Below are 26,663 nucleotides of genomic sequence, written 5' to 3'. Positions count from 1 at the left end.
GAAAGGAAAGAAGAAGAAAGGAAAGAAGAAAGAAAGAAGAAGAAAGGAAGAAGAAGAAAGAAAGAAGAAGAAAGGAAAAAGGAAGAAGAAGAAAGAGGAAGAAGAAAGGAAGAAGAAGAAAAAAAGATTTTTTACTTAAAAAATCTTATTTTTTAATTCCTCCTCCTCTATGTCCCCTTAATCTTATTTTTTAATTCCTTTACACTTAAAGAATTTTTAATACATGCAGGAGTGACATATGGCGGACGACAGAACCGAGCCGCTTAGGGATTCGGAGGCTGAACGTTATTTAATGGGCATCATCAACAACGAGATTCCTTATGTGCCGGGCTCAGAAGATGAGCAACAAGAGGATGATGTAGTCTCTTCTTATCTGAACCTTGCCGGTGACGATGATCAAGAAGGTGAAGGAACGGACATTGTCGACGGAGGTTAACCGTCAACAACCGACGATCTCCAATTGCAAGTAGCAACAACCACCTCCGGCGAGGTATATATATACATTGAGAGTCTCTCGTGATACAAACTTACTGAAATGTGAATACATATGTATTAACGCGCGCGACTCTCTTTCTTTTTTTAGCCCTCCGGATCCGGATCGAGTACGACAAAACATCGTGGCAAATCCAAGGCGATGAGAACAGGAGAAACATATGCCATTGAGTCTGTCAGTGAAACCGGCAAGCCCCTACAGCACACCTCAAAGTTTATCAACCAATGCGGAGTCGTTGTTAGAGACAACGTCTCGATCACCGTCCAGGAATGGAATGAGCCAAAGAAGGCACGTCTTGGTTTCAGTTTTGTCGACAAGAGAACGAAAAAGGATTGCTGGAGAAAGCTTATGGAACATTTCATTCTACCTCCGGAATACAACAAAGTCGATGAATTCGGTAACGAGGTTCCGGGTGGACGTCAGAGGAGGAGGCTAGTTAAAGAGTTCGCTCTTCAGAAGATGGCTGATGCATTCCGGAACTTCAAGAAAAATTTAACCCGTGACTATGTCAACAAGGGCAAGACTCCGGATTTCAATGGACAACATGAGAAACTGAAAGATGATTGGCCAGAATTTGTGAAGCAAAAGCAATCGGACCATTTCAAGGAAATATCAAAAAAAAAATAAGGATAATGCGGGTAAGAAAAAGTACCATCATATTATGGGGCCAGGAGGATACCGCATTGCGGACCCTAGGTGGCAGAAGATGGAGGAGGACCTGAGGGTGCGAGGAATCCCTCTAGGTACAGAGGGATGGGACCCAAGGGCCAAAAGCTGGTGGTACGGGCATGGGGGGTCGCTAGACCCGGAGACAGGGGTGTGTGTTCACCGGCATCGACACTTTGCTCCGACCCAAGCCCTTATTGACGCAATGGCCCAAGCTCAAGCGGGCTTGATCAAGTTCAACAGAGAGAAAGACGCACTGACTTTAGCCCTCGGGAATGATGAACACGGAGGACGTGTACGAGGCAAAGGCAAAGTTTCGTGGAAAGTAGGGTTTTCCCAGGACAATGACCCGTACGGTTACAGAAGCCGTAAGAGAAAGACGGACCGGGATGCAGATCTTATGACGAAGTTTGCATCGGAACTCCATGAGTTGAAGCAGACCGTGCATGTACTAATGAAAGAAAAATCGGCTGCAGGGCCGCTTGAAGATCATGAAGCGGATCGCGGAAGCCAGCAGCGGAGAAGCAGCGTGGCTTCCACGGATGCCCCGCCTGGTGCTAGTGCACCGATGATCGAGATTCGTGCATCGGAGCCTCACTACCCCGTGGATGATGTAAAGGAGATGAAAGACTGTGATCTGCATTATCCCGTGGGGAACATTTCCATGAAGGTAGCTAGCGGCAGTGCTTTACCCTGTACACCTGAAGCACTCCACCACAACAACCCCATTGCATATGGCTATGCTCGTGTCACGGTGGAAGACATAGTCCAAGGGTTTGAGGACCTGGAGATTGACAAACCTACACCCGAAGGGGATAGCAGACTTGGAGATGTCAAGCGCCAGATCATTCTATGGAAAAAGAAGTACATGGTGGTGGTGGTGGTGGTGGCGGTGGTGGCGGTGGTGGTGGTCGTGGTGGTTCACCTACACCTCCTTCACGCCATTCGACGCCGTCCCCCGATCCACAACATCCGGCGGGTACGACGCCCCCCAATCCTCCTCTGGCGGGTACGACGCCCCCCAATCCACCTCCGGCGGGTAAGCAGACGCCCCCCAATCCACCTCCGGCGAAGAAGCAGAAGCAGGCGGACAGCAAGGAAACCCGCTCCTGGACTATTAACCCGGACCCTTATGTACCTAAGACCACAAGGGTACCGGAGCCATCACTGAAGCCTCTCCTCCCAAGGCCTGGGGAACTTAGTGAAGCTGACCTCACATTGGCCGCGGCTGCTAATTATGAGAAATGGAAGGCGGATATGAAGGCGAAAAAACAGCCTGAGCCCAAGCAAGTATTCACTGAGAAGCAAAAGAAGTGGGCTAAGGACTTTTTGACGACACCGTCCCAAGACGAGCTGAATATGCCTGACGACTATGGACATGAACTTCGTAGGCAAGCAAAAATATTGAAGGAGGAAGAAAGTAAAAAAAGCGGGAAACAAGTTGACCAGCTCAGGATGCAGAAGAAACAATCGATCCCCCCGCTCATAGTGAAAGCCGGTCCGGAAGAGGACCCCGAGATCATAGCAGCTGCGGCAGCACTTGGATTGACTGTAGCGGGTGCCATGCAACAAGCGTCCGAGATGGGTTTGACTCTTCGTGCCTGCTTAGACCTTGAGGATGCGCCTGTAGGTGAGATAGCATTCAAATATGTGCGGAAGGGGCCTCTCGTCGAGCCTGAGCAGGAAAATAGTCTACCACAACAAATGCGAAAGCTGCTAAGTTGGTACAAGCAATTCATAACATATGCCGACAAAGAATATGTTTATGCGGATGTTACACATGAGCATCACATCAAACAGTACTCCGTAGAAGTTCATATGAGTGAATTGTTCCAGCTGTTCAATCTGCGCGCCCTCGACAAATCTATGCTGAGTTGCTACGTTCTGTAAGTGATTTATTTCTACCTCATCTCGTTCTTCATTGCCTGCACTATATATATATTGTCCTAACTATATTGTTTCGTACGCTATTATGCAGAATGAAGATTTGGGAATGCAAAATAAGAAACATCCATGATGTTGGGTTCATTGACCCACATATCGTTAATGGACATGTGTTAGAACATCACCCCAACGACGTGGAGAAAGACCTGCACAAGTTTCTTAGAAAGCATCAACTCAAAAGTCATATTCTATTTCCTTACCATTTTGGGTGAGTGTTTCTCTCTTGTGCCCATTCTCTTTTGTTTACTCCATGCATGGTATGTCTAATCGATGAGTTATGCATGACTGTGCATGTAACGTGTCCGCAGGTTCCACTGGATTCTGCTAAATATTGAACTTCACACCTCCACAGTTCTAATCAGCGACTCTAAGGATTCGGATCCAAAGCATTGGGCCGACATGAGAAAAATGCTGAAAAAGTAATTATTTTCAATCATTTGAGCTCTATATCGATCGGTCTCTTTCGTTCATTTCCTAATATCAACTAACTAATAACTCCCTTATTCATTTGATTTTCTTCGCCCTGTAGGGTTTGGAGACGGTTCTCAGAAGAAATTGTCGGTGAATTCATAAATGAGCTAGATTTCAGAAAGTTAGTTAATGTGGATCAGCAGCCACTGGCGACCGATCTATGTGGATACTATGTTTGTGAGAACATCCGGAGAGAAACCACTGAGCGGAAGGAATCAGCTAGCATGCGGAACGCGAGGGATAACTTGCGGAGGAGGCTTAGTCCAGAAGCTCGCTTCCGACCAATTCAAGAAGAATTAGCAGGATTTTTTATGAGGGAAGTCATCGATCCTAAAGGACAACACTATACCGAGGACGAAGAAATTTATATGCATACCCGAGATTGAAACTTGTTCGAAGTTGTATATGGTCATCCATCCTAATTGTGTATGGAAACTTGTTCGAAGTTGTATATGGTCACCCGAGATTGAAAATATATTATATATTCCTCTTGAATTCTTCTTGTTTGAAATTTCATATGCATGTATATAGTAGCGTAGAATATGTGTACTGAAACTTCATCAAAAATAAAATAAAACACAAAATAAAATATAAAACAAATAAAACAATACAAATTAAAAAGAAACCAGGTTTAGGGGGGCTAAAACCCTAAACCTGCGGAGGAGGCCTTTAGTCCCGGCTGGCCACGAGAGCCGGGACTAAAGGTCCTCGGCCCCGACGGACCACGGGCGCCCACGTGGCGGGCCTTTAGTCCCGGTCAGCCACAAGAACCGGGACTAAAGACTTTTGTCGCGGTCCGGAAGAGCCGCGGCTAAAGGGGGGGGGGGGCTTTAGTCGCGACCCTTTAGTCCCGGTTGCACAGCCGGGGCTAAAGGCTGTTGCGAACCGGGACTAGAGGGCTTTTTTCTACCAGTGTAAAGTAGTTCTTACATGTGCTATAGACGATTCATCATTGATGAAAGGTGAAAGGAACATAGCTGACAAATTGATTTGGGAATTTATTGTCGAGATAGCTAGGTAATGAAACTGTAGCTGTACATGAGAGCAGTTGTTCTATAAGATATTGAGAGCTTTACTTTGGGTGCTCAAGTGCAACAATTACTTCTTCCTGAAGGATCTTGTTTCTGTCTTTGATGGGTCTCTACACATACTAGAAGAACGCCCGTGCGTTGCAACGGGGCCACATTAACTTAAGAAGTTCAATATTACAACATTGGCGACCTTTTTTACCATCAAATCCTCACACACACACACTCCGTCTCCCTCCCTCTCCCTCCCTCTCCCTCACTCTCTCTCCCCCTCTCCCGCTTCTCCTAGCCGCCTCAATATCACGTCATTACCAAACATGTAGTGGATGCCTAGTGGGACAAGGGTTAAGAAATAACATGAGGTGAAAAATACGATGGCTGTCAATTCCATAAGACGATCCAAGTAATTTGACAAAACAGATCGGGAGCATCTTGTATAATCTCAAAAAAGCAACTAAAAATATGAGAAATGAAGTGATGAAAATCAGCCCCTGCTCTTATTTATGCTCGCTTTTGTAATGGGAGGCAAGGAATGGGGATACCGGGAGAAGAAAGGATCACATGGAAGGCAAGCCTCCACCACCGGCAAGTGGGGTTGCTTCACATCCAATCTCCACGGCCGCCGCCTCCATGGGGACGAACTCCCATGTTCACAACCGGGCTCCCAATCGGCCGCTGCCTCGCCGACCTTGACGACGAAGTAGTCCCTCCCTTCGATCCCATTCAACGGAGGCAACACCCATCCCAGCGGACGGGTCCGCGTTGCGATCCCTACTGGATTGTGGTCGCGCCTCCCCAAACCTCACCGCGGGACACATGAGAGGGCGTCGTTGCCATGGTCGGGCTTGGATGGGGAAAGGAGGCGACATAGCAGCAACGGCGCCTTCGCCGGGATTGGTGGCGACGGCGGCGGCGAGCGAGCGGGAGGACGGCGGCGGTGAGGGAGTAGGAGGGTGGTGGCGGCAGTCCATCGGCCGCCGTGACGTGAGAGGAGGATGGGGATGGGGCCGCGATCTGGACGTATGGAGCGGTCGAGAGGAGGGGAAGCAGGCGGCTTGGTTTTTCCATCGTGCGGGGTTTGGGGAAGGTCAAACGAGAGGGCTTTTTTCGTGCGGGAGGCAGAGCAACGAGGGCAGATGTAGGGAGACGGGACGCGGTCGGTTGGCAGGAAAAGGAAAGCTTCGCATTTTTTAGGCAGTAGAGATGATTGATGATAAGAAAGGGAAAATCACATCAATATAAGGAAATATCCCATCAATATTTGATTGATTGCTATTTATTTTTTATATGGTAACTAATCTGATCATCAATACTTGATTGATTGCGATTTATTTTTTATATGGTAACTAATCTGATGGGTTGGCAGGAAAGGAAAGCTACGCATTTTTTTAGGCAGTAGAGATGATTGATGATAAGAAAGGGAAAATCACATCAATATAAGGAAATATCCCATCAATAATTGATTGATTGTGATTTATTTTTTATATGGTAACTAATCTGATCATCAATACTTGATTGACTGCGGTTTATTTTTTATATGGTAACTAATCTGATGGGTTGGCAGGAAAAGGAAAGCTATGCATTTTTTTAGGCAGTAGAGATGATTGATGATAAGAAAGGGAAAATCACATCAATATAAGGAAATATCCCATCAATATTTGATTGATTGCGATTTATTTTTTATATGGTAACTAATCTGATCATCAATACCTGATTGATTGCGATTTATTTTTTATATGGTAACTAATCTGATGGGTTGGCAGGAAAAGGAAAGCTACGCATTTTTTTAGGCAGTAGAGATGATTGATGATAAGAAAGGGAAAATCACATCAATATAAGGAAATATCCCATCAATATAAGGAAATATCCCTTCAATATTTGATTGATTGCGATTTATTTTTTATATGGTAACTAATCTGATCATCAATACTTGATTGATTGCGATTAATTTTTTATATGGTCGATGAAGTTTTTTTTGTTGGGCGCGGGTTTTTTGGGTGGCTGCGTGGGATGGGGTGGGGTGGGAGGATGACGAAAAAACCCGGAGGTGGGAGGATGACGAAAATAAACCATCGAAAATAAACCGCGCGGACTATTCACCAACTGCTCCATTAGGAGTAGAGATGCTTGCAGCATATACAATCTATTATTGATTTTTTTAGTTTTTAATGGTCAAAAATCATGTTGTTCCTGTTCTCTCTTAATTAAAGTCTTCCCTGGATTTAATTCAAAAAGAATGATGCTCCGGGCGATTTAGGTCGTGCTTAGATAATAGCAACAAGCAATGGCGACAAACTTCACCTAAATGGCTAGTTAGATAAATGCTCCTGTACTCACACATCTCTTACGCCATTTAGATTCATACACACTTTGTATCAGCATCACCTGGAAACAAGTTTATGCTGTCACACATCTCTTGGCATCTAGCTTTCATTTCTTTTCGAATTTTGCTCAGATTGGAGATGGGAGAGAGAGCAAGGCTCAGTACTTCTTTACTAACTGTTGATGCTGCCCTTCGAAGAAGGGAGAGATACAACAAACGCTTCAGAGTGTTCTAATGTGCTCATCATGTGATTTTATTTGATTGTCTAATTTATTCTCGAGACTTTAAATGGAGTGGAATCCGCCAGGTCGTGCATGGGGATGAGATTGGAAGACCCGACAACGTCGTCGAAACAACATGCTTTTAATGCTTCAAGGAGGTTTTACAATCACCATGCTTTTAATGCCAGCTTGTCTTTCGAAGTGGGCTAATTCAGTAGGCTTACTCAATGTCTGATGGGTTCATGTATTAGGTATTATCAACAAGAGTTGGCTGCAGCTGCTATATGTATGTTATGGATCAGACATGTTATGAATTACAATTTTGTTATCAATGCTTTATGTTTATTGTTCCGTTCCAATGCATGAGTATTTGTCTTGTTTTAAAAGAATAGTTTGGAGGCCATCAAATCAAGGGTAAATACATGGAAATTATCACTTCTTGCATATGTTATAGCATAAAATGATTTTTTGTCAATGTTAATATTTGTCAATTCATTCTGCAGCAACGGACCCGCTGTGGTAGTAGTAGTGAGGTGGATATATCTGCAAGGACATGAGACATGTAGAACCATTGAAGTATTTATATCCACTAGATAAAAATGTACACATAAGCTCGGTACATGCTTGCAGAAGGTGCGGCGTTGCGATGAACAACAGGTTAGCAACAAGTGATTTATAGGTGAGCCTATAAAATATTAAAATTGGGATGTCACTCACTATTAAGAAACACGATGCCACGGTCCTGCTTGCATCTAGGAGCTGACCAATGAATATATATTGTATATGAGCTTGTTTTTATTTATATATTATTTTAATATATATTTATATGTTCACCTTTGTAGATCAGAGATAAAAACCAATGGCTTCGTGTCATGCTTTTGAAAATGTTGATTGACAAAGTCGATGGACTAGACTAAAACTCGATTTTACAGAATTAGAAGAGATCATACTAATAATAGTTCTTCTTTGTAGAATGTTGCATATGATAATACAAAAGGTGTATTTTTATACATGTTTATTTTTGCATATTATGAGAAAGATGGATATGGATTATGTTAGTGTTAAAAAGGAATTCATCGACAAGGGTCCCAAGGCAATGTCGTTGGATTGGGCCATAAATTCACCCAAGTTTTAAGTATATATGTGCCATCACTAAAACAAATAAAAGGCCCGTAGCAACGCACGGGCAATCTACTAGTAAGAGGAAATTTATGAGTCATTGTTCGAGGTGCCCTGAGTATGAGTATGCGCCATGACCGAGGGCCGCGACGCAGTTGAGCAGCGCGTCTTTGCCGGGGAGGGAGCACGCTCCAGGTGAGAGCTAGCGTTCCCAGCTGCGTTGGGTAGCGCTGTCCTCTGTCGCACTATGCGAACCAATGTGCATGCAATACGTAAGTATTAGCATTTTGGAATAGAGCAGAAGCGCAAAAGGAGATATGTTTAATATTAGTATTGTTTGTTCTGTATATGGATAATATGCAAGAATATGAACTTTATAGAAAATCAAATCAAATACTTCCATTTCTCCGACAAGTATTTCCGGACGGAGGGAGTATTTCACAATGTACATGTTTGGGAATGATAGCCACCTCAACGCCAAGCTGATTCTTGCGCTTCTTTCCCTTGACTGGAATTTCAATATAACAACTATATTAAAGTATGTATTATACAAATAAGTAGCTGGGAAAAATCTGAAAACAGATAAATGTAGCAGTAGAATAAAAGAAACAAATGACACAAGGAATTTTGTTAAAAAGAACAGCAGACTTACCAAGACCCTTAGTGTCCTCTTTATCGGCTTTTGCATCTGCTGAAAGCAAATATGAGAGCCAATCAGGAGAAATTTCAACCAAAAGATATAAATAAGGTCAAGATATGTGAACTTCCTAAATGCCCGATCAAAGTTCTGAAAGGCGGCTACGTAGCCTACCTAGGCTCCAAGAGACACCCTTACTAGAACCTAGCACCTTTTAGAACATTGTGCTCTATATTCATTACTGCATTACTGCAGATATGTATAACTAGTGACATACTACTTATCTATCACAAAAAGTTGTTTTAGCACCTATCACAAAATCACTCCAACAATGGATTGCAACTTAACAATTTACTTCAAAAGAAGATATCCAGGATGGAATTTGAGCTACATCAATCAATGAGATGATCAAGATGTTCAGTTGCAAGATGATGCCACTACTGCAAATGTCACTAACCATTAGAGCCTTCTGGGTTATGCTGTGCTGACCGTCCACCAGTCTTGACGGTTTTATCCCATGACTGGTTTTTCAGCTCTAGTTGTTTGCGAACATTCTCCTCTGTCAACTTTAATAAACGATCACTTGCGACCCATTTATCACATCTATAACCATTGAAAACTGAATAAGTTGAAAAGAATGTGTACAACTGTACATGGAGGATTAGAACAGCAGGTGTGGACAATTAATTAACTGCAGTGATGCTGACATAATTAAAGTGATAGAAGCAAGCACTCAACAGGGATTCATGAAAATGTTAATGGAATATAACTGTGTGCAACCATAAATGTGAAGATGAGATGCCGTCAAAAAGATGGGCCTGCAAGTCAATTCTTTTTGGTTGTTCATATTAACAGCAGGTAGCAACTAACACAGGAACCCTCTTCCACAAACGATCTATTTACCAAGCCACTCAAACAGCTGTATTAGCTCATTCAGATATCCATATAAACAGAGGACAAACTATACACTTTGAAACTGGCAAGTGCATGAAAGCAGAATTTTGATTGGCACAATTACTGAACCAATTCCTCCATCCTTCTGCTTTATGCATATTGCTGAATCCCATCCACCATCCACTCAAAACTCAGTCATACAAAGAACATGGAATCACTTAGACTGCTGAGACATATCAATACCCTGTCTAAGCTGCCTTCATTACCATAATCCTTATGGGACACATCCAGGGCCTTGATTGTGATAATGCGCAAATAAAGTACTCCCTCCAATCCATATTACTTGTCGCAGCTCAGTACAACCTTGTGCTCAAGTTGTACTAAAGCTGCGACAAGTCAAAATCAAGGCTTTTAAAATAATGTAATGTTACATAAAAAGAAGCACGTTATTTGAGACAAATATATCTGGCTAAACGAAAAGGCATTTGGTTTAGTCAATGCTAAGAAGTGAAAAGCCATGCATAATTTCGTAGCCCTCATGAAAACTAGGTGGTTGCTCAGTTTTCCATGATTCCAAAGATGGGCAGATGCAGAAAACTGAAGAAGTTCAATTATTTCCAAGACACAGCACGGAATTTTATTTCTTCAGCTGAATTAAGAGGAGCAATAGTGCATCTGGGTTTAACTAAGTTTACAACATTTCCTTTGTAAAGAGTTGAACTTATAAAGATAGAACGGCTACTGTATGTAATGATGATGTCAATTGCTTGACCAATAAGAACATCGGATACGGTACATTGCAACCAAAGAACTATCAATAGAAAGAACATGAACAAAGTAATAATAAGTTGCTAATCCCAAGTGAACATGGAAAGACTTATCTAACAGCCACTGTGGTACGCACTTACTTTTTATTCCAGCCCTGCAAAAAGGGAAGACACAAACTTAATAACAGCAAGAAAAAAAAAGGACCTACAAGGAAGAGCAGCCACATATATAGAAATTATATCTTCCGACGTCTTAATACTAAGAGTGACCAATATTTTCAAGACAATGAGGAAACAGTGCTTTCAGGCAATTATCATGTTTTACAATGGCGATTTGGGGTACTTACAAGATAATGGACGAAATACCACCGCTCGCCCTCCCGATTTTCAGTTTTTTGAACCTATACAAATCCAAAACAAAAAGTTGTCATAAGCAACGTGCATAAAAAATACCAGCAGAAAGTATGTACAGAAAAAACATATACCGAATACACTTATATGCAATTCCGAAGCAGACATTAACAGCTTAGGTCCACATGCCAGCACTTGATAAAAAAATCCAGAAAGGAACACTACTTTTTAGCAGATACTAAAGCGATCTACGTACTGCAACTGAAGAAATAAAACGAAGAGTAGCCGTTTCCCTTTTACCCGGGTTGCCTTGGTTTCTCCTGTTTAATCAGTATTACCGAGGGAAGACTTACAGGTGTGCAACTGGTAAATGTCATTTACACTTGGGGTGCGCATCGTGATAAAGTACAAACGTAGCCCCATCTCCCACGTGCACTCCTGGTTATACAACATTAAGTAGCCATGGTCCAAGAAAACAATTCACCTGGTGCTAATCATGGTCTGGTACTGAGATATTCACAAACTCTGCGCCTGTATGTGTGCTCTGAACAAAAAATTAGCGCCTACAGCATGCAACAGCGCATAGGTAGCTTTTGGTTGGCAACTTGTGCATGGGTTCATGGCAGAGCGGAGGAGAACAGTTGGTTTGCATCCCCGAAAAATGGGAAGAACGGTGTTATGTTTTCTCTGAAAAAATAATTGTGTGTGTGCGCGCGCCATCTATTCTGACCCTAAACCCTCGTCTACTCTGACCGCTCCGCCCCAAACCCTAGCCGCAGCCGGAAAAAATGGAACGAAGAAGCAGAAATAACCTCAGGGGAGCCGACGCGGCGGGGAACTCTAGACCGGAATGGGAGCTGCGCGGAGTAGGAGAGAGAGGGAGAGCGGGGAAGGGAAGGGGAGGGGACAACCTTGGCCTCGTAGAGGAGACGGCCGTGGTAGGCGAGCACCTTCTCGCCCTCCGTGAAGGAGACCGAGGAGCCCTTGCCCTTGTCCTCCTTGTCCTTCCCTCCGGCGCCACCGCCGCCGATCGTGTTGGAGCTGCCCCCCATCGCGCTTGAGCAGGGCCGCACGCACGCACGCCGAGGAAGTCTGAGGGAGAAGAGGAAACCGACGGGCCGGGAAGGAGGAGTTGGGGAGGGCCTTGGGCCATGGCCCAAACAGAACGAGGTATCTCCCTCACTAGGCTTTCACACTTCCATTGGGGCACAGGATTCATGGCGACACTCCCTCCTAGAATGCACCGTTTCAAGATGCACCTGGGCGCTGGTTGACGAAGACTTGGGTTGCACCATAGCAGCCACGAGTGAGGGCCGAGCCAAGAGCTGGCTTTTCAACCTATTGGCGTCTCTCCCACACGAACAGTTCACTATCTTGGCAGTGACCTTATGGGCCGTGTGGACTTCTCGGAGGAAGGCTATACACGAGGGAATATTTCAGACACCACATGCGATAACAGCCTTCGTCAAGAGGTACATACAAGATCTCCAAGTTCTCAGCAAGCCAAAAAAGCAACGTAGTGAAGCGGTGACAAGGATTCCAGGACGTCGGAGACCCAAGGCACCCCCGACGAACTTCTCAAAAATCCATGTGGATGCCGGAGTCCGGGGACAGCGAGGAGGATCGGCTGTGGCGATTTGCCGTGACAGCCAAGGTGCTTACATGGGCAGTTCAGCCCTCGTGATCGATGGAGTTTGGGACGCTCCCACGCTCGAAGCCATAGCGTGCCGTGAGGCAGTGGCTCTGGCGGAAGACCTCAGTCTGCACAACTACATAGTGGCCTCAGATTGTAAGCAGGTAATTGAAGATATAGCATCAGCAAACCAGGGGGAGTACGGTGTCATAATCAGTGAAATCCGACTCAGATCACCACCAACCTGTAAATTTACTTTTGAGAACCGTGAGGCGAACTTTGAAGCCCACAAGCTAGCTAGACATGCTTTGTCATTACTTCCTGGGCGTCATGTGTGGCTTGGCCAGCCACATGATCAGACTTTTATCCCACCCTTTGTGGACTTTGAGTAATAAAGGCTATTCTCCTCAAAAAAAAAAAACTTCCATTGGGGCTTCCCCTCAAAAAATAAAAAACTTCCATTGGGGCTTTGGCACTTCCTTTAAAAAATATAAAAATAAATAAAATCTCTACTCCTAATGGAGCAGTTGGTAGCCTGGTACTCCGGTTTTATTTTCGTCCGGTTTTATTTCCTCCACCTCCCGCAATCATGCTGGTTTTTCTCCCTCCACCAACAACCGAAACGATTGGCTCCACCCAATGCCCCTCCCTCGGTTTCATAATTCTTGTACGATACATGCCATATGGAAAGAAACACCCCGCCTTAATTTACAAAATTATTACGAGTGTCATGATTTGTTTCTCTTTTTAGGTGGACATGATTTGTTTCCTAATATTACGAAGAGGGAAAAACTGCAGCCCAGAAATTTCGCATCCGCTTCCTCAAATCAGTAGGCAACTTTCCCAAACCACTTCGTGTTCCAAGAGAAACTGGATTCATCTTCTATTCTCCAGTGTCGTGCCGGCCCATCGTTCTACAATGCATCGCCATTGATCGTTGGCGTCATTCCCTGCCTCCCTGCTTTCAAGGCGACCAAACTGTGGCCAACGGCGGCGGCGACCTTAGTTGACCGCAGTAGGGCACCATCGCTGTGAGACCTTCCGGCGGCGCACCCACCATTAGCGGGAGAGTGACAATTTGATGGCCGAACAGAAGATGGGCTGACTCCAGCGAAGTTGAGAACCGTTGAGCGCGGCCGCGGAAGCGATTGCATGTCTGGTAAGCCGTAGATGTTCATATGATCTTGAATTAGCTGCTTTTGGTTTCATCAATCATCGATTTTGCTTGCGATCCGCTCATCGACCCTTGTTGTGCCAGCCTCGTTCCCGACCCTCGATCCACGTCAGGAAACGCACAAACGACCCCCGAACCGGCTACTATGGGTTCTCCAATCCCTAGCCTCTCATTTCCTCCCACACGCCGTCTCGCCTCTCTTTGCCCCATATCGATGGCGCCTCGGTGTTGGGGCGGCGTCGAGTGCTCCTGATCTCCTCAAGCTAGGGCCCCGCGTGCACCAGCGCCTGCCCCATCGGGAGCGACTGGCCAACTCAGAGACGTCCTGATCCACTGCATCGTGAGTTCGTGACCATCTTCATCGTCGACCCCGCCTTCGCCGCCAGGGCGACGGGTCCTTCCTCTCGCTCCATGGCCTCGCGGCCGAGGGGCCAGGTGCGTCCTTGCCGCCTTCCACGCCAGCAGCATGGACAGGGTGGTGTGTACCGGTTTCGTACGTGGTCGACGCTGACGAGTACCGGGTATATGGTACGGGCTCTCCTCGTCATGATCTGATCTTGATGCTACTTGCTCGATCTATGATGTTTGTTGCCTGTGTTTACATGGTATAGTGATTGATGCTTTGCTTTTGGCTGTGGATGCAATTGGGAACTCATTCAATGAGTTGAGGCTGCAGGTAGAGATGATGAGTTGAGGTTGTAGGTAGAGAAGATGGTGCGGATGGGAAGGGTTGCAAGCTGACGTGCGTGCTAGCTGTCATTGCAGGGACTTTTTATTTTTTTGATAGTTCAGTGTCTTCTAATGATTCTGATAGTGCTATCTGCCACACATACACCATGCTTCTCTATTGTAATATGATGATCTATTTACATGCAACTCAGAGAAAGAATTGCCTTGCAGGTACACACTTGCTACAAACTGATGTAGTATTGAACTTTGAAGGATTTTGATTGGTCGCTGGAATAACCTATTCTCCTTTTGTTGATATTTCTAAAAGAGATTATTATTTCCTTTTTTGTTTCAGGTTTTCAACATCACGAACTTCATACTTATGGAGTGGAGCTACCAAAATATCTATGAGGTAAAATCACTATATACATAATATTGTCTCCCCACGGCTGCACCAGGCGACGCGCATCGGCTTACCGAAGTAAACTTATCTACTCCTGCTTTTCTGTGTGGACTTCTATAGGCTTACTGAAGTACAACTTATTTATTCTTTCCAGAAATTAACTCCTTGATCTTTGCAATTGTCCATCTCCATATCACACAGAAGGTGCTCACTGCAATGCAATTGTCCATCTCCATATCACAAGCATAGTTTTAAATAGCTGGCTATAGCCCCGCTATAGCTTTTTCAGCAGGGTGCACGCTAAATGGTCCCATGTATAAATAGCCACCTATAGCTCCGTTATAACTAATTTGGAGGTCCCCTGCCATTTAACATAGCCTGCTATTTAAAACACTGCACAGAAGTGAGCCTTTTTGAAGTTGTTTTATGAAAGAAGGCCTGTATAAGGTCTGGTCTTTCGGGTATACAATCCTTTCTTAAGAATATTATATTTGCAGGAGAATAACATTTATTATAAGATGCCACTTTGTAAGCTCCCATTCAGAAAAGTATACAATAGCATATTTGAAAGATGAGCATTGGCAGCTCTTCTAAATCTGTGTTTACCATTTAACAATGAACTACTTAATTTAATAAATAGGCTCATGTCAGTTGCCATGTTAACTAAAAATCTATATGATCTCTTCCACGTAGTATGTCAAATGATGCGGCTGTCAACCGAAAGTTCTAAATTGCTGGGGTAATTGGACCTTATTATACCAATGGAACCAATGGTCGAGTTATACGATGTGACAATTTGCCAGTTTCCAATCCAGTATATCTTTCAACTATAACTAATTGTCTCCAATACTTCAGTTCGGTTCAGAAGTCATGATATGTATTTTCTATTCTGGTTTCCAAATAATTACTCGAAAGGATCTCCAGTACATGCAACAAAATTTATTCATAATTTAATTGTGAGATGCTATTGGGAGATGATCAGAATAATCCCTCAATTCAATTTATTTATTAAACAGAACTATTGGATGTTGGAACTTATCTATATGTATACAAGTGTTTTGAATGAAAAAATGGTGAAATGCAGGACTTCCAAGGAATCGGTTGAATCTTGGAGTAAATAATTAGTTGTAGAAATAAATTGCTTCCTATTATGGCAGCTGCAAATTTTTATTGTCCATCAGTTGCAATTACGACAATAAAGAGCTAGGAAAGTTTTATTGTCGACCAGCTCTAATTTCGGTAGTCTAGATAATTTTTTCATCAAAATGAGTTATTTTAATTTCCACTGTTGGGTCAGTAAGTTTTTGTTTGTTTTAAATTGCATTGCAACACAGTCATAGGCCACATGCGGTGTACATGTTGTCAATTACAATGATATTTTGATCAATATCTCTATATGTAAGTTTGTTGTACGTAGAAGTTGTAAGATATTGGAGTTTGTGAAGGAATTTAAAAATCAGAGGAAGCACCTATTGGTTCAAGTCAGAAAACTTCACTTTATTAATCTAGCATCCTATATGCACTAAGTTTATTTTTCACTTTGTAGTTGATCCAACTATATTCATTATCTATACATCATTATTAGATTTTAGTAAGGCTGCATCCATCTTTCCCATGTCGGATTGCTTTTGCTACATTTACTTTGGCCATATAGTGGCAATGGATTCAGTCACAAGTGAGCACAGTGAAAGAGATGCGAAAATCTATCTGAAGCATTTATTTGAATGGCTTGGGAATTCAAAATCTGAATAGTTTGGAGAAACACACAAGTACCCATTAGTGTGTGTTACCGGCAAATGAGAAGCATAGTAAGGTAAAGAAATAAGTGGACCGACATAAACGGGAGAGAAGGTAGAACCATGTTGTCTTGTTTGTATGGTATAAAATATAAGATTTTATTATGAGAAAATAGGACAAGTGAAGGAAAGGATGAAGTGGAACAAATACAATTAGAGGCACATTGTTTTGTTGCCCCGTGGCAACGCACGGGCATTAAGCTAGTAAAAAGGTAGGCTTTGACATTTTTGTTTTACAAAAAACTCAAAAGGACGGCAGGCCTTTGAGACAATCATCTCCGAAAACAATGGATTGGAAATGATTGTCTGTGAAAATGTTTCGGATCAAAGGATCACACGACAACAGAAGCCAGCCTTCCCGGCAGATAATGATGTTGTGCATTGGAAAACATCTTCATTTAATATATTCCACTGTGCTAGTACATGACATATGTTTATTCTTCTTTGGTTAAGGAGACAAAAGCTGTTCCTAAACCTTCATAGAACTAGTATTACTCATGTTAGACGCTCTCAAAATAGGGTTAGCAATTCTTTAGCTATTTTTGCTCGTACTGAAGGTAGAACAATGACTTGGTTAGTGTCTGGACCTCCAGCTGCGATTGAGATGAACAATGTTGATTGTAATCCTCATGTGATTGAGAAATATAAGTGTTTTACGTACCTGCAAAAACAGAACTTGTTGATAAGTTCCACGTCCCATAGACTAAACTCCAAGCGCATGTCGCATATATGCAAGCGAACTTCATCCCCAACCTATGTCAATAAATATTCTTAAAATTTCTGAAAATAATTGAGTAGATTGAAACAATAAACATTTATCATGTCAGATTTTTTTTCCTGTGATTTATACTCGCAGCTCGAGAAACAAAAATAACAAATCATCTAACGGATAGTGTGTAATTCAAATTGGGCTATGAATCAGGCACGTTAAGGAATTAACACCGGCCATGCCGAATGTGTTCTTTTTATTTCTCAAGCTGCGAGTCGAAGTTGTTACTCATTTTTCTTTTCATGTTAGATACACACTATGTCGATCAGCTCATTATTTTCAGAATTTCTTTTAACTTGTAGCATCTCGTTTTTAACGTTTGATGCACCGGTCGCATACAAAGTCCGAGTGGGCAAGATAGGTTCTCAATAAACTGCTATGCTAGGATGGAAATCATGTCGATTACAACACAATTACTAGCCAAACACTTTTATTAAATGTATTAAAATAAATAAGTGAAAAGAAAGAGATAATTTACTAAAATAATACTAGGTAAGATAATTTATAATGTATAGATAAAAAACAAATAACAGCTGTAAAAGGGTAGGCCTGACAGGGAGAGGGGGCGACAGTTCCTTCTCTACCAAGGCGAGTGCTAAGATTTTCTGTCTCACGGCTGCTCCACCAATTGCCCCAAAGTCCCACATGATGCCGAACGTAGGATGGCGTTCAACTTCTTTACATGTATGCAATGCTCTTGGTGACTAGTTTCCTTACCACGTCACAATCCTCAATACTCTAGTATTGTCTTTATTCGGTTTATATATTTTTTTAAACTATAATTCAAAAAATTTAATGTGAAATATGAACTTTCCACGTGTCAAAACTCCGCTTAAAGTTTTCTGAATTTCTTGATTGAAAATTACTATTTCATCATTTTTAACATCTGGAAGTAAAGTTTTCGAATTTTATAGTTCGAACACAACAATTTTATTGTTAGTATTTTTTATTCTATTCTTTGCAATTCATGTGCTTTGAAATTTATGTTTGATTTTTCTTTGCATAGTTTCAAACATGTAGAATAAGAAGTAGAGATAAAAAAGGTCGTTTAGCATAAGCAACGAGGGGTGTCTCATCTGAATTTTGTCCCTAGCAATGTTTAAAATATTTAACATTTTAAGCTCTAGATGATAATTACACCTATTTGACAGAGTTCCTTTCTATAAAGACTCATTTTGTCTTAACTAGATGAACTAGCCATCATATTGGTAGTCAGAATATCATCTGCAAAAAATTTGCACTAATTTGGGTGGAATGGATAGAACTAAGCTGAACAATTTGAACTATTTTCCTAGAATTCTCTTGCATACTTTCAAGTACCCCAACTGATATAAACTTCAAGCTGAATTTTTGAAGATCAAGTGACCGACAACATTGTCTAACCATCTCACATTTCAAATCACAAAATGCAGGGCGTCTAACACACAATTCAGCACCTTCCTGTGCCATGTTCCGATCTCAACGGGATGTTGTTATGTGAGCGTCTCTGCAAGACATGTTTGAATTTGTTTGGGTAATGTAAAGAATTTGTGGTGGCCTTATACTCACACTACTTGGAATCGGCATAGTATGTGAAACCACATTCTTCACAATAACACAAATCAACTCTTTTTTTTCCTAGGTTAGCCAATTAGTCAGGTTGTAAGTGTATTGTCGTGAACGTTGATTGCTTGAAGGTGATAAATGTTTATGTAGGATGGACGGTTCTCTTTGGGCCCATATGCGGCCATCTTTGACGCATACATAACATGGACGAATGTAGTAGCTAATACTCTTGCTAAGCGAGCTCACTCTTTAAGAGAGTGCGGCTACTTGTGAACAATGTAGCAAGTAGGGAGTGTTGGTACTAGTGAAAAATGTGACAAGTTCAGACTGAATGTAAAGGCCGCCTGATCGATAATAAGCTTGGTACAAGACACACTGTTGCTTAGTGGCCACCTATCTCTACTATGCCACTCTTATGACCATCTCTAAACCTCTAGTAATCGGTAGCTCATTCTCTTGCGTCTCCATTACAAGAGCGTTGGATTATTACCAAGTACTCCATCTGTATAGTAGTGATCCAAACGCTCTTATATTTCTTTACGGAGGGGGTAACTATCTAATCTCTAAATACATAGTTTCTCTCCTCTATAATTCTTTGGAAAGATATCCAACCCTTAGTATTCTTGTAATATCTCCTTGGTTCTCCCCCGGAAAAAGAAAATCTCCTTGGTTCTCTAGAACATTACAGCTAATTTTTCGACATTCTTAGAATACTCAAATTGTGCATTGTTCATTTCTCAACGGCCGTTAATAAATCCGCAGAGTTTGCACTGGTGAAAAGCTGAACTTGAACTCGATCATACACAACTCCAGATAGTGCAAATCAATCTTACAGGAAAGCATGTATATAGGAAAAACATAATTTAGTTTTTTTTGCGGCAGTTGACCGGTTGGAAACAGAGAGTTTCTTATATAGCTGTATCTAGTCTCCTAGAGAATGACTATGGAATCAAAGATCTTCAGCAGTGTGATTTTTTGCGATGCAGAGGCCACATGTTATTCATTGTGTTTTGTATCCTCTTGATGCCACATTATGAGTCAATAAAAACGCCCTTTATCGAAGAAAAAAAGCAATGTGATTTTTTGACATGTGTGTATCTTATGCTGGAAAAGGGTGCAAAGCACCCTAGAAAAAGAAGACACCCGGCCGCATGTATGATTAGTTGGCGAAGACTAAGTAAAAGTACAGAAGGTAAGATTACAAGCAGTCAATTGACCTGACCTACCATCCACATCCCCTTAACTACCCTACCTAGGCTGGGATCTCATCCCATCGCTCTAACAACAGTGTGATGTGAAATGCAGAATGATACATACATACAGACAGACATATATACATACATAGCAGAGGTCAAGGCTGCTCCTCCTTTCCTCCATGTGTATGCTGTTGCCATCCATGAGGTACCTTGCCATGATCATGATTGATCGATGTAGCTAGCCTAGAAAGCTAGGTGCTAGTCAGAATCAGAGCTGGAGCTGCTGTCCGGCTTTGCCCTCCGGCCTTGGATCGCGGGCTTGAGAGCTTGCCGAGGGTCGCGGAAGGATTGCTGTGACTGGGACGGCTGCTTGCCCCCTTTCGCCGGTGCTGCCGCTGCCGCCGGTTTCTTGTTGGCAGCGGCTGCTTTGGCGGCCAAAGCAGCCGCGTCTTTCACCTCCTTGCACACCTTCTCCAGTATCACCAGGAAGTCGCGCACGACGACAAACAGGCGCAGGCCCTCGTCCTTCCCCTTGCTGCCGTGGAAGTAGTCCACGGTGGAGCGCACCATCAAGCGGAGCTTCTTCTCCTCCTCCAGCAGGCGGGTCACCTGCGCCTGGGAGTTCTCTACGAACTGGGCCAACTTGCGTTGGAACCCGCTCTCCTCCTCCAAGCTCTTAATGCCCGTGTTCAAGAACTCGTTCGCCTTCACCAGCCTGTGCCCGAGGCTCGCTACCTGTATGGTAAGCGCGTCCGCGTCGAGGATCGCTGCCTTGCGGACATTCTGGAGGTCGTCAGACAGGCCGGACACCACTTCGAGGCCAAGCTCCTTGTAGTGCTCCGTGTCGTCGCCGACATCCTCGGAGAGATCATCGGTGCCGCCGCTCACGCTGGAGACGCTGCTTTTCTGCTCCTTGGCCGCCCGCGCGGCACGGACACCCTCCGAGCGGATGATCTCCTGGACGACGAAATGCAGCAGCGTCGTCTTGCCATCGAGCCCCTTGACATCAGCCAGCTTCAGGAGGGTGTCCAGTTTGAACGCCTGTGCTCCCCCTCGAAAGGTGCCATCATTCATTCGGTTGCCAGTTTTAAGTACAGCCTCCAGTAGCTTCTTGAAAAGACGGCTGTGCCTAAGCTCGTCGCAGGCAACCTGATTGACTAGTAAATCTTAATTAGTGCATATATTATATTGGTCAGTAGAATGAGGCATCTGCTAAATCTTAGCTTAATTTACCTCTAGGGTTTTGAATGACTGCTCCACACTTGTAGCTTCTTCCGTCAAACTGGCCATCAAAAGCAAAGTCTCCAAGCGCTGGAAAATGTATGGGATGTCAATGATGGTCTTCAAGAATTGCTCCGCTGGACCAAGTTGACTCATCTCTCCAGTGTAGAGCCGAAGCTTTAGCTCCTCATCACTGGTTGGGGTCCACCGTAGCAAGGTTGTTATCAAATCGGCTGGGAGATCATGCCCTGCATGCAATTACCAAAGGGAACAAACATGCCCAACTATTTATCGGTCCCAGCTTACCATAGAACAAAATTCAAGAGTTTATATTGTAAAGTGCAGTGCTTGACTCAAACAAAAGATCCATCCATGCCCATATTTGTCACCTCCTCACCATGCATGCATGCATGTGGAGCACAGTTCATGTATCCAAGAGATAGTCGATTTTAGAAAGGAGAACAAAACACAAACTGGGCACTGCAATGTGCTTGTGGAGGGCAACTTTTAAAGTAAAAACACAATGTGTCGCTTTACCTTCTGTAACTGCAGTATGCACGTCTTGAGCTGTAACACTGAGTGCCTTCAGTGATATTGATAAATTCTGTGCCTTTTTAGCATCTAGGATCCTAATGACTTGAGGAGCTTCCTTTGCTGGCTCTTTTTTGGCATCATTACTTTTGTCAACAGGTTTGCAACCAAAAAGAGATTCGATCATCTCCTCATTAAACCTACAAATAAATTAGTACGATTGAAGAGTTAATCGCAACAGCAAGTAAGAAGTAGAGTGAGATATAAAACAACATCAGCAGCATAAGAAGAAATAATAACAAGAGAGGACCGGCTCGCTTACTGGAAGGATCCTGCTTTAATTTGATCCCACACCATTGCTTGATCTGTTGCAGTAACTTTATCCCAGAAGAAGGGCTTCAACTTTGTTTTCGAAGAGTCTGCAACAGGAGCTGCAGCAGCTCCTGGCTTCTTAAGCGGCGGAGGTCCTTTTCTTGGACCACCGGGCAGTGCTGGTGGCGGAGGTCCCCCCGGTCCACCAGCTTTTCCAGGTGGAGGTGGAGGTCCAGGTCCTGCTCCAGCCCTTGCACCAGGAGGTGCTGGTGGCCCTGGAGGAGGAGGCCCGCCGCCCGGCTTTGGAGGTGGTGCGGGTGCACCTGGTGCAGGTGGTGGTGCGGGTGCACCTGGTGCAGGCGGTGGTGGTGCTGGTGCACCTGGTGCAGGCGGTGGTGCGGGTGCACCTGGTGCAGGCGGTGGTGGTGCGGGCGCACCTGGTGCAGGCGGTGGTGGTGCGGGCGCACCTGGTGCAGGCGGTGGTGGTGCGGGCGCACCTGGTGCAGGCGGTGGTGGTGCGGGCGCACCTGGTGCAGGCGGTGGTGGTGCGGGCGCACCTGGTGCAGGCGGTGGTGCTGGTGCACCTGGTGGCGGGGGTGGTGCTGGTGCACCTGGTGGTGGTGGTGGTGCTGGTGCACCTGGTGGTGGTGGTGGCGCACCTGGTGCACCTGGTGGTGCTGCTGGTGCACCTGGTGGTGCTGCTGGTGCACCTGGTGCTGGTACACCTGGTGCTGGTGCTGGTGCACCTGGTGCTGGTTCACCTGGTGCTGGTTCACCTGGTGCTGGTGCACCTGGAACTACAGGAGGAGGTGGTGGTGCTGGTGCACCTGGAAGTGGAGGAGGAGGTGGCGGAGCTGGACCTGCAGAAGAAACTGCAGCCTTCTCGGGTTTGGCCGGCTGCTGTCCAGCGATGGTCGTTACTTCGTACGAAGCAAACCTGCTGTGTCGCTCCATTAGTTCTTCCTTCATTGATGCTGCTCCTACTGACTTCAGTTTCGCGGCTGGTCTTTCAACATTCAACTTCATTACTGGTACTGTAAATTCAGACTGCTGTTTCTCAGATGCACTGTTTGACAATCCTCCCAGCCTACTGACATCGATCTGGGTGGCGGAATCCTTACGGGAAGAACCTGATGCACGCAAAGGAATAAATACAAGTAGATGACATGTAACATAATGAATGGAAACTAAACAAAACTGAGCTAACACCACCTGTTAGTTCACCGCCCCCCACTAGATCATATGGTGATGCTGGCTCTTCGTCACACATCCCACACAAGCTACCGACAAGGGCCACCAATGCTACACAAGCCACTGCACCAATGACAGCAGTGGATGAACCCGAGTCATCATCCTTGCGCTTCTTTCCCAAAGAAATTTTTATGCTAACAGCTAGCGGACGAGCCTCTGCTTCGGAAGAGAAAAGAGTCCTGATTGCTTCTTTTGCTGGCGGTGACAAAGAATAATGTGATGTTGAAGCTCCTTCAAGAAGATATCTTATTTTTGATGCAAAAGACAGTTTGAAATTATAGGAATCTGGCAGTAAGCTTCCTGCCTCCTCCTCAGCATCTTCATCCTGTGTATGCCCAGAGCCATGTGGTGAAGGAAAATTATGCTTGCTTAAGCAATCCAGAATAGTATCGGCAACTTCTGGAGACAAAGAAGTGCTCATTCCTTCCTTGGTGCTGAATGCAAGGGTGTGATGGGACTGGTTTTTAACATCTTGAAGGATTATCCTATCTAGACCACAGTTGAGCCATAATTGTTCCACCTGAGTGCAATGCAATGTATGAAAAATAACAGTTAGTTAAAATGTGGATATTATACTTCAACTTACAACATGAATCATATAGTCAGCACTTGATGGTTCTTGGGAAGGAGGGTGTTTCTCATTTATAAGAAGGATATATAGCTAAAATTCCTAGAAATTGGCAAGGTTTACATAAAAATATTTAATAATTATAGACAGGAAAAAACCTACCCGGGTGAAATGGTGTGATGGTAAAAACGCTATTGATGAGAAAAAAAGTAGCAACAGGATGAGAACATGATGATGCTACTGATTAGTTGTAGTCGTCATTTTTTACTTAGTTTCATGAGCATAGACAAAAGACATAAGACATTGTTATTTATACTATGTTAACTAGTCAGGTTTCATGATAGATGATGAATATGAGTAAACCTTGTAAGTAGAATTCTACAAGAAATTCTCTTGAGACACAAAACCCACTCCATTTTGGAGTACAAGATAGTGGCATGTGTATCACACAAGGAAATCGACAGTAGTGTCTTTAGCACTTGCTGCATCAGTACTGCAGGTAGCCCGGCATTATGGCTTGTTACCGTAAGGCTGTAGACCGAATACAAGCATGAGTAGTGTCATTATTCCACCGACGACCACAGAATCTTGATTTACTTTCCCTGACACTAAACAAATTTAACCTAAATAATCTGTCTTTTAAAAAAATTGCGAGTGAACCTAAATAATCTATCACCAACAAAGCTAAAAAGCCACCGCCTTGCACTTTTCTTACCAGAGCGCACGGTTAAGCACAATGATGCACACATTAAGCGCAATTAAGCTAGGCATTTTGCTGTCATGAGCCTAGACGCGCCTTTTCTTAACTATATGCAATGCAAGACAGAATAACTTCAATTCTTACCAATTCATCACCTATTCGGCTCGGGGGAGACGGCTGGGGAGGTGGCGGCCAAAACAAGTTCTTCCTGATGGCGGCGACGAGCAGCAGCCCGCCGCGGTCCGTTGGCGTGAGCAGCAGGAGGGAAATGAGGCATGCGCTGAGGAGCCATTTCAATCTGCTCCTCGGCCACCTCATCCTATATGATCTGCTTGCTTGCCTAATCGACCCCTAATTCCTCGCCCAGCCGGCCATTGCTCCCCCGTGGGGATCGGCACCTCAAGAACGCCCAAGGATCGAGCACCGATTCTTCCTCGCTTGATTCTCCTCCCCAAATCGCTGGTCTTGGGACCAAAACTTGTGGAGGTGATTTGCCCAACCAAACTTGACAGGCTGATGCCCGCGCTAGGGGTTGCCACCTGTTGATGTTGGATCTGGGTGCCTCTGCATTCGGATTAAGCCACGGAAAAGGGGAGAAAATTAGAAACTTTTGGCAAGAAGAGGACGAACCCAATAATAATAATGATAATAAATCCAAAAAAATCTAAAGGGATCTGCGGTTCGTCGGTCGATCCATGCGGCGGGAAAGGAATTCGGGTGGATGGGGGGAAGAAGGGGGAGAGAGAGAGGGAGAGAAACCTCCGGTTGTCGGCGGCCCGGACCGAATCTCGCCGGAGGAAAACGATGAGCCGCCACCAATCCACCAGCCTGGGCACCGCATGATACGGCGGACGGGAAACGAAAAAAAGATGAAAGGGGAGCAATCTCCCGTCCCTTGTTGCCTCATAGCGATCTATTTTTGGGGGAATGCTTTGGTGTGAGATGGGGGTGGGAGAAGAGAGGCCGCCCTTGAGGCTAGGAGGGAGGGGAGCAGCCATTGCTCGACCACAGTCTGATTCTCGTGCTTGGTTCTGCAATTTAGGCACAGCCTGAGTCACGGGACATGTTTCCCAAAGATTACATGAAAATTGTACTACTACTTCGTACAGTATATTTTCTCTAAGACGTTTTACTGCTTTCTTTTTTTACCCGAACAGATCCATAAAAATGGCCCGGCCTGTAAAATTTATAAATCAATGGTCGGCGGAGGTCGCGGGCGTGGGGCCGCCACGGCGGATCACCGGCTCACTGTCGACGGCTCTAGTCAGCTCGCCGTCGAGCCGTGGCGCTCGAAGCAGGCCCGCGAGCGCGGCGCCCTCTCCCGCATCGGTGGCCGGGGCGCGTGGGGGCGCTTCCTCGAGCTCTGCGACCAACTTTAGCCAACTACCAATAGGCTCCGCAACGAGGAGCTTGAGCTCGACGCCACGAAGGATGCGACAGCGGCCGGTGAAGAGGCCGCCGCCGAACGGCTCGAGGCGGCGAAGGAGGAGTACCAGCTCACCAACATTCTCTACCGGTCGGCGACCGAATACTACCTCAGCGTCACGCCATGAACTAGTTCTAGATTTAGTTTGATTTACTATGTGTATGTTTGAATGTATGAACTCCGGTCATGAACTATCGTGGCGGGAACTAAGTTTTAAATATGCAATATGGTTTTTGGTGGATCTATTCTCTGTTGTGGAGACAGAAAGAAAGGATCAAGGGGCCGAGTGCTGCTATAACAGACCAGGGAGGGCCAAACCATAGAAAAACATGATTTGAGCAGCAAATAATCACTAAATTTACATTGTTCATCAGCAAATTGGCAATAAATCTCTAATCTGCTGGTCCCCCGGTCTCCGTCACTTTCTATTTTGCGGTGCCATCTGCGGTACCGTAAATTCGTTTTATAGGATTTCTGAGTTGCACACCGACAAGCGCTTCAATGACCACAACGATACGCCGCCGCCTGTAATAGCTAACCTGTGAGTTTGTGTAT

At 44.5% G+C, this 26,663-nt stretch overlaps 2 protein-coding genes across 3 annotated transcripts; both read right to left on the bottom strand.

Annotated features, from left to right (window-relative positions):
- Positions 1-8,581: 8,581 nt before the first annotated feature.
- LOC123187110 (protein MRG1-like) lies at positions 8,582-12,024 on the bottom strand. 2 transcript variants are annotated; one of them, XM_044598889.1, is made up of 6 exons: positions 11,826-12,024; positions 10,911-10,964; positions 10,705-10,718; positions 9,360-9,505; positions 8,918-8,956; positions 8,582-8,773 (listed from the first exon to the last, which is right to left on the bottom strand). In XM_044598889.1, exons 1-6 carry the CDS (start codon positions 11,964-11,966, stop codon positions 8,655-8,657), a joined length of 513 nt encoding a protein of 170 aa, XP_044454824.1. In that variant the 5' UTR covers positions 11,967-12,024; the 3' UTR covers positions 8,582-8,654. The 2 variants fall into 2 exon arrangements, with proteins under 2 accessions (XP_044454824.1, XP_044454825.1); XM_044598890.1 differs by having other exon boundaries at positions 8,918-8,953.
- An 8,012-nt stretch (positions 12,025-20,036) lies between these two features.
- On the bottom strand, positions 20,037-25,711 carry LOC123191366 (formin-like protein 11). The gene is made up of 8 exons (XM_044604137.1): positions 25,442-25,711; positions 24,827-25,246; positions 23,376-23,934; positions 22,823-23,293; positions 22,174-22,720; positions 21,858-22,051; positions 21,333-21,568; positions 20,037-21,248 (listed from the first exon to the last, which is right to left on the bottom strand). The coding sequence occupies exons 2-8, from the start codon at positions 24,998-25,000 to the stop codon at positions 20,358-20,360; spliced, it is 3,072 nt and encodes a 1,023-aa protein (XP_044460072.1). The 5' UTR covers positions 25,001-25,246; positions 25,442-25,711; the 3' UTR covers positions 20,037-20,357.
- Positions 25,712-26,663: the final 952 nt, after the last annotated feature.

Source organism: Triticum aestivum, chromosome 2A (assembly GCF_018294505.1).
Source record: "Triticum aestivum cultivar Chinese Spring chromosome 2A, IWGSC CS RefSeq v2.1, whole genome shotgun sequence".
Taxonomy (NCBI): domain Eukaryota; kingdom Viridiplantae; phylum Streptophyta; class Magnoliopsida; order Poales; family Poaceae; genus Triticum; species Triticum aestivum.
The sequence above is the reverse complement of the archived record's forward strand: the minus strand, read 5'-3'. Positions and strand labels throughout refer to the sequence as shown.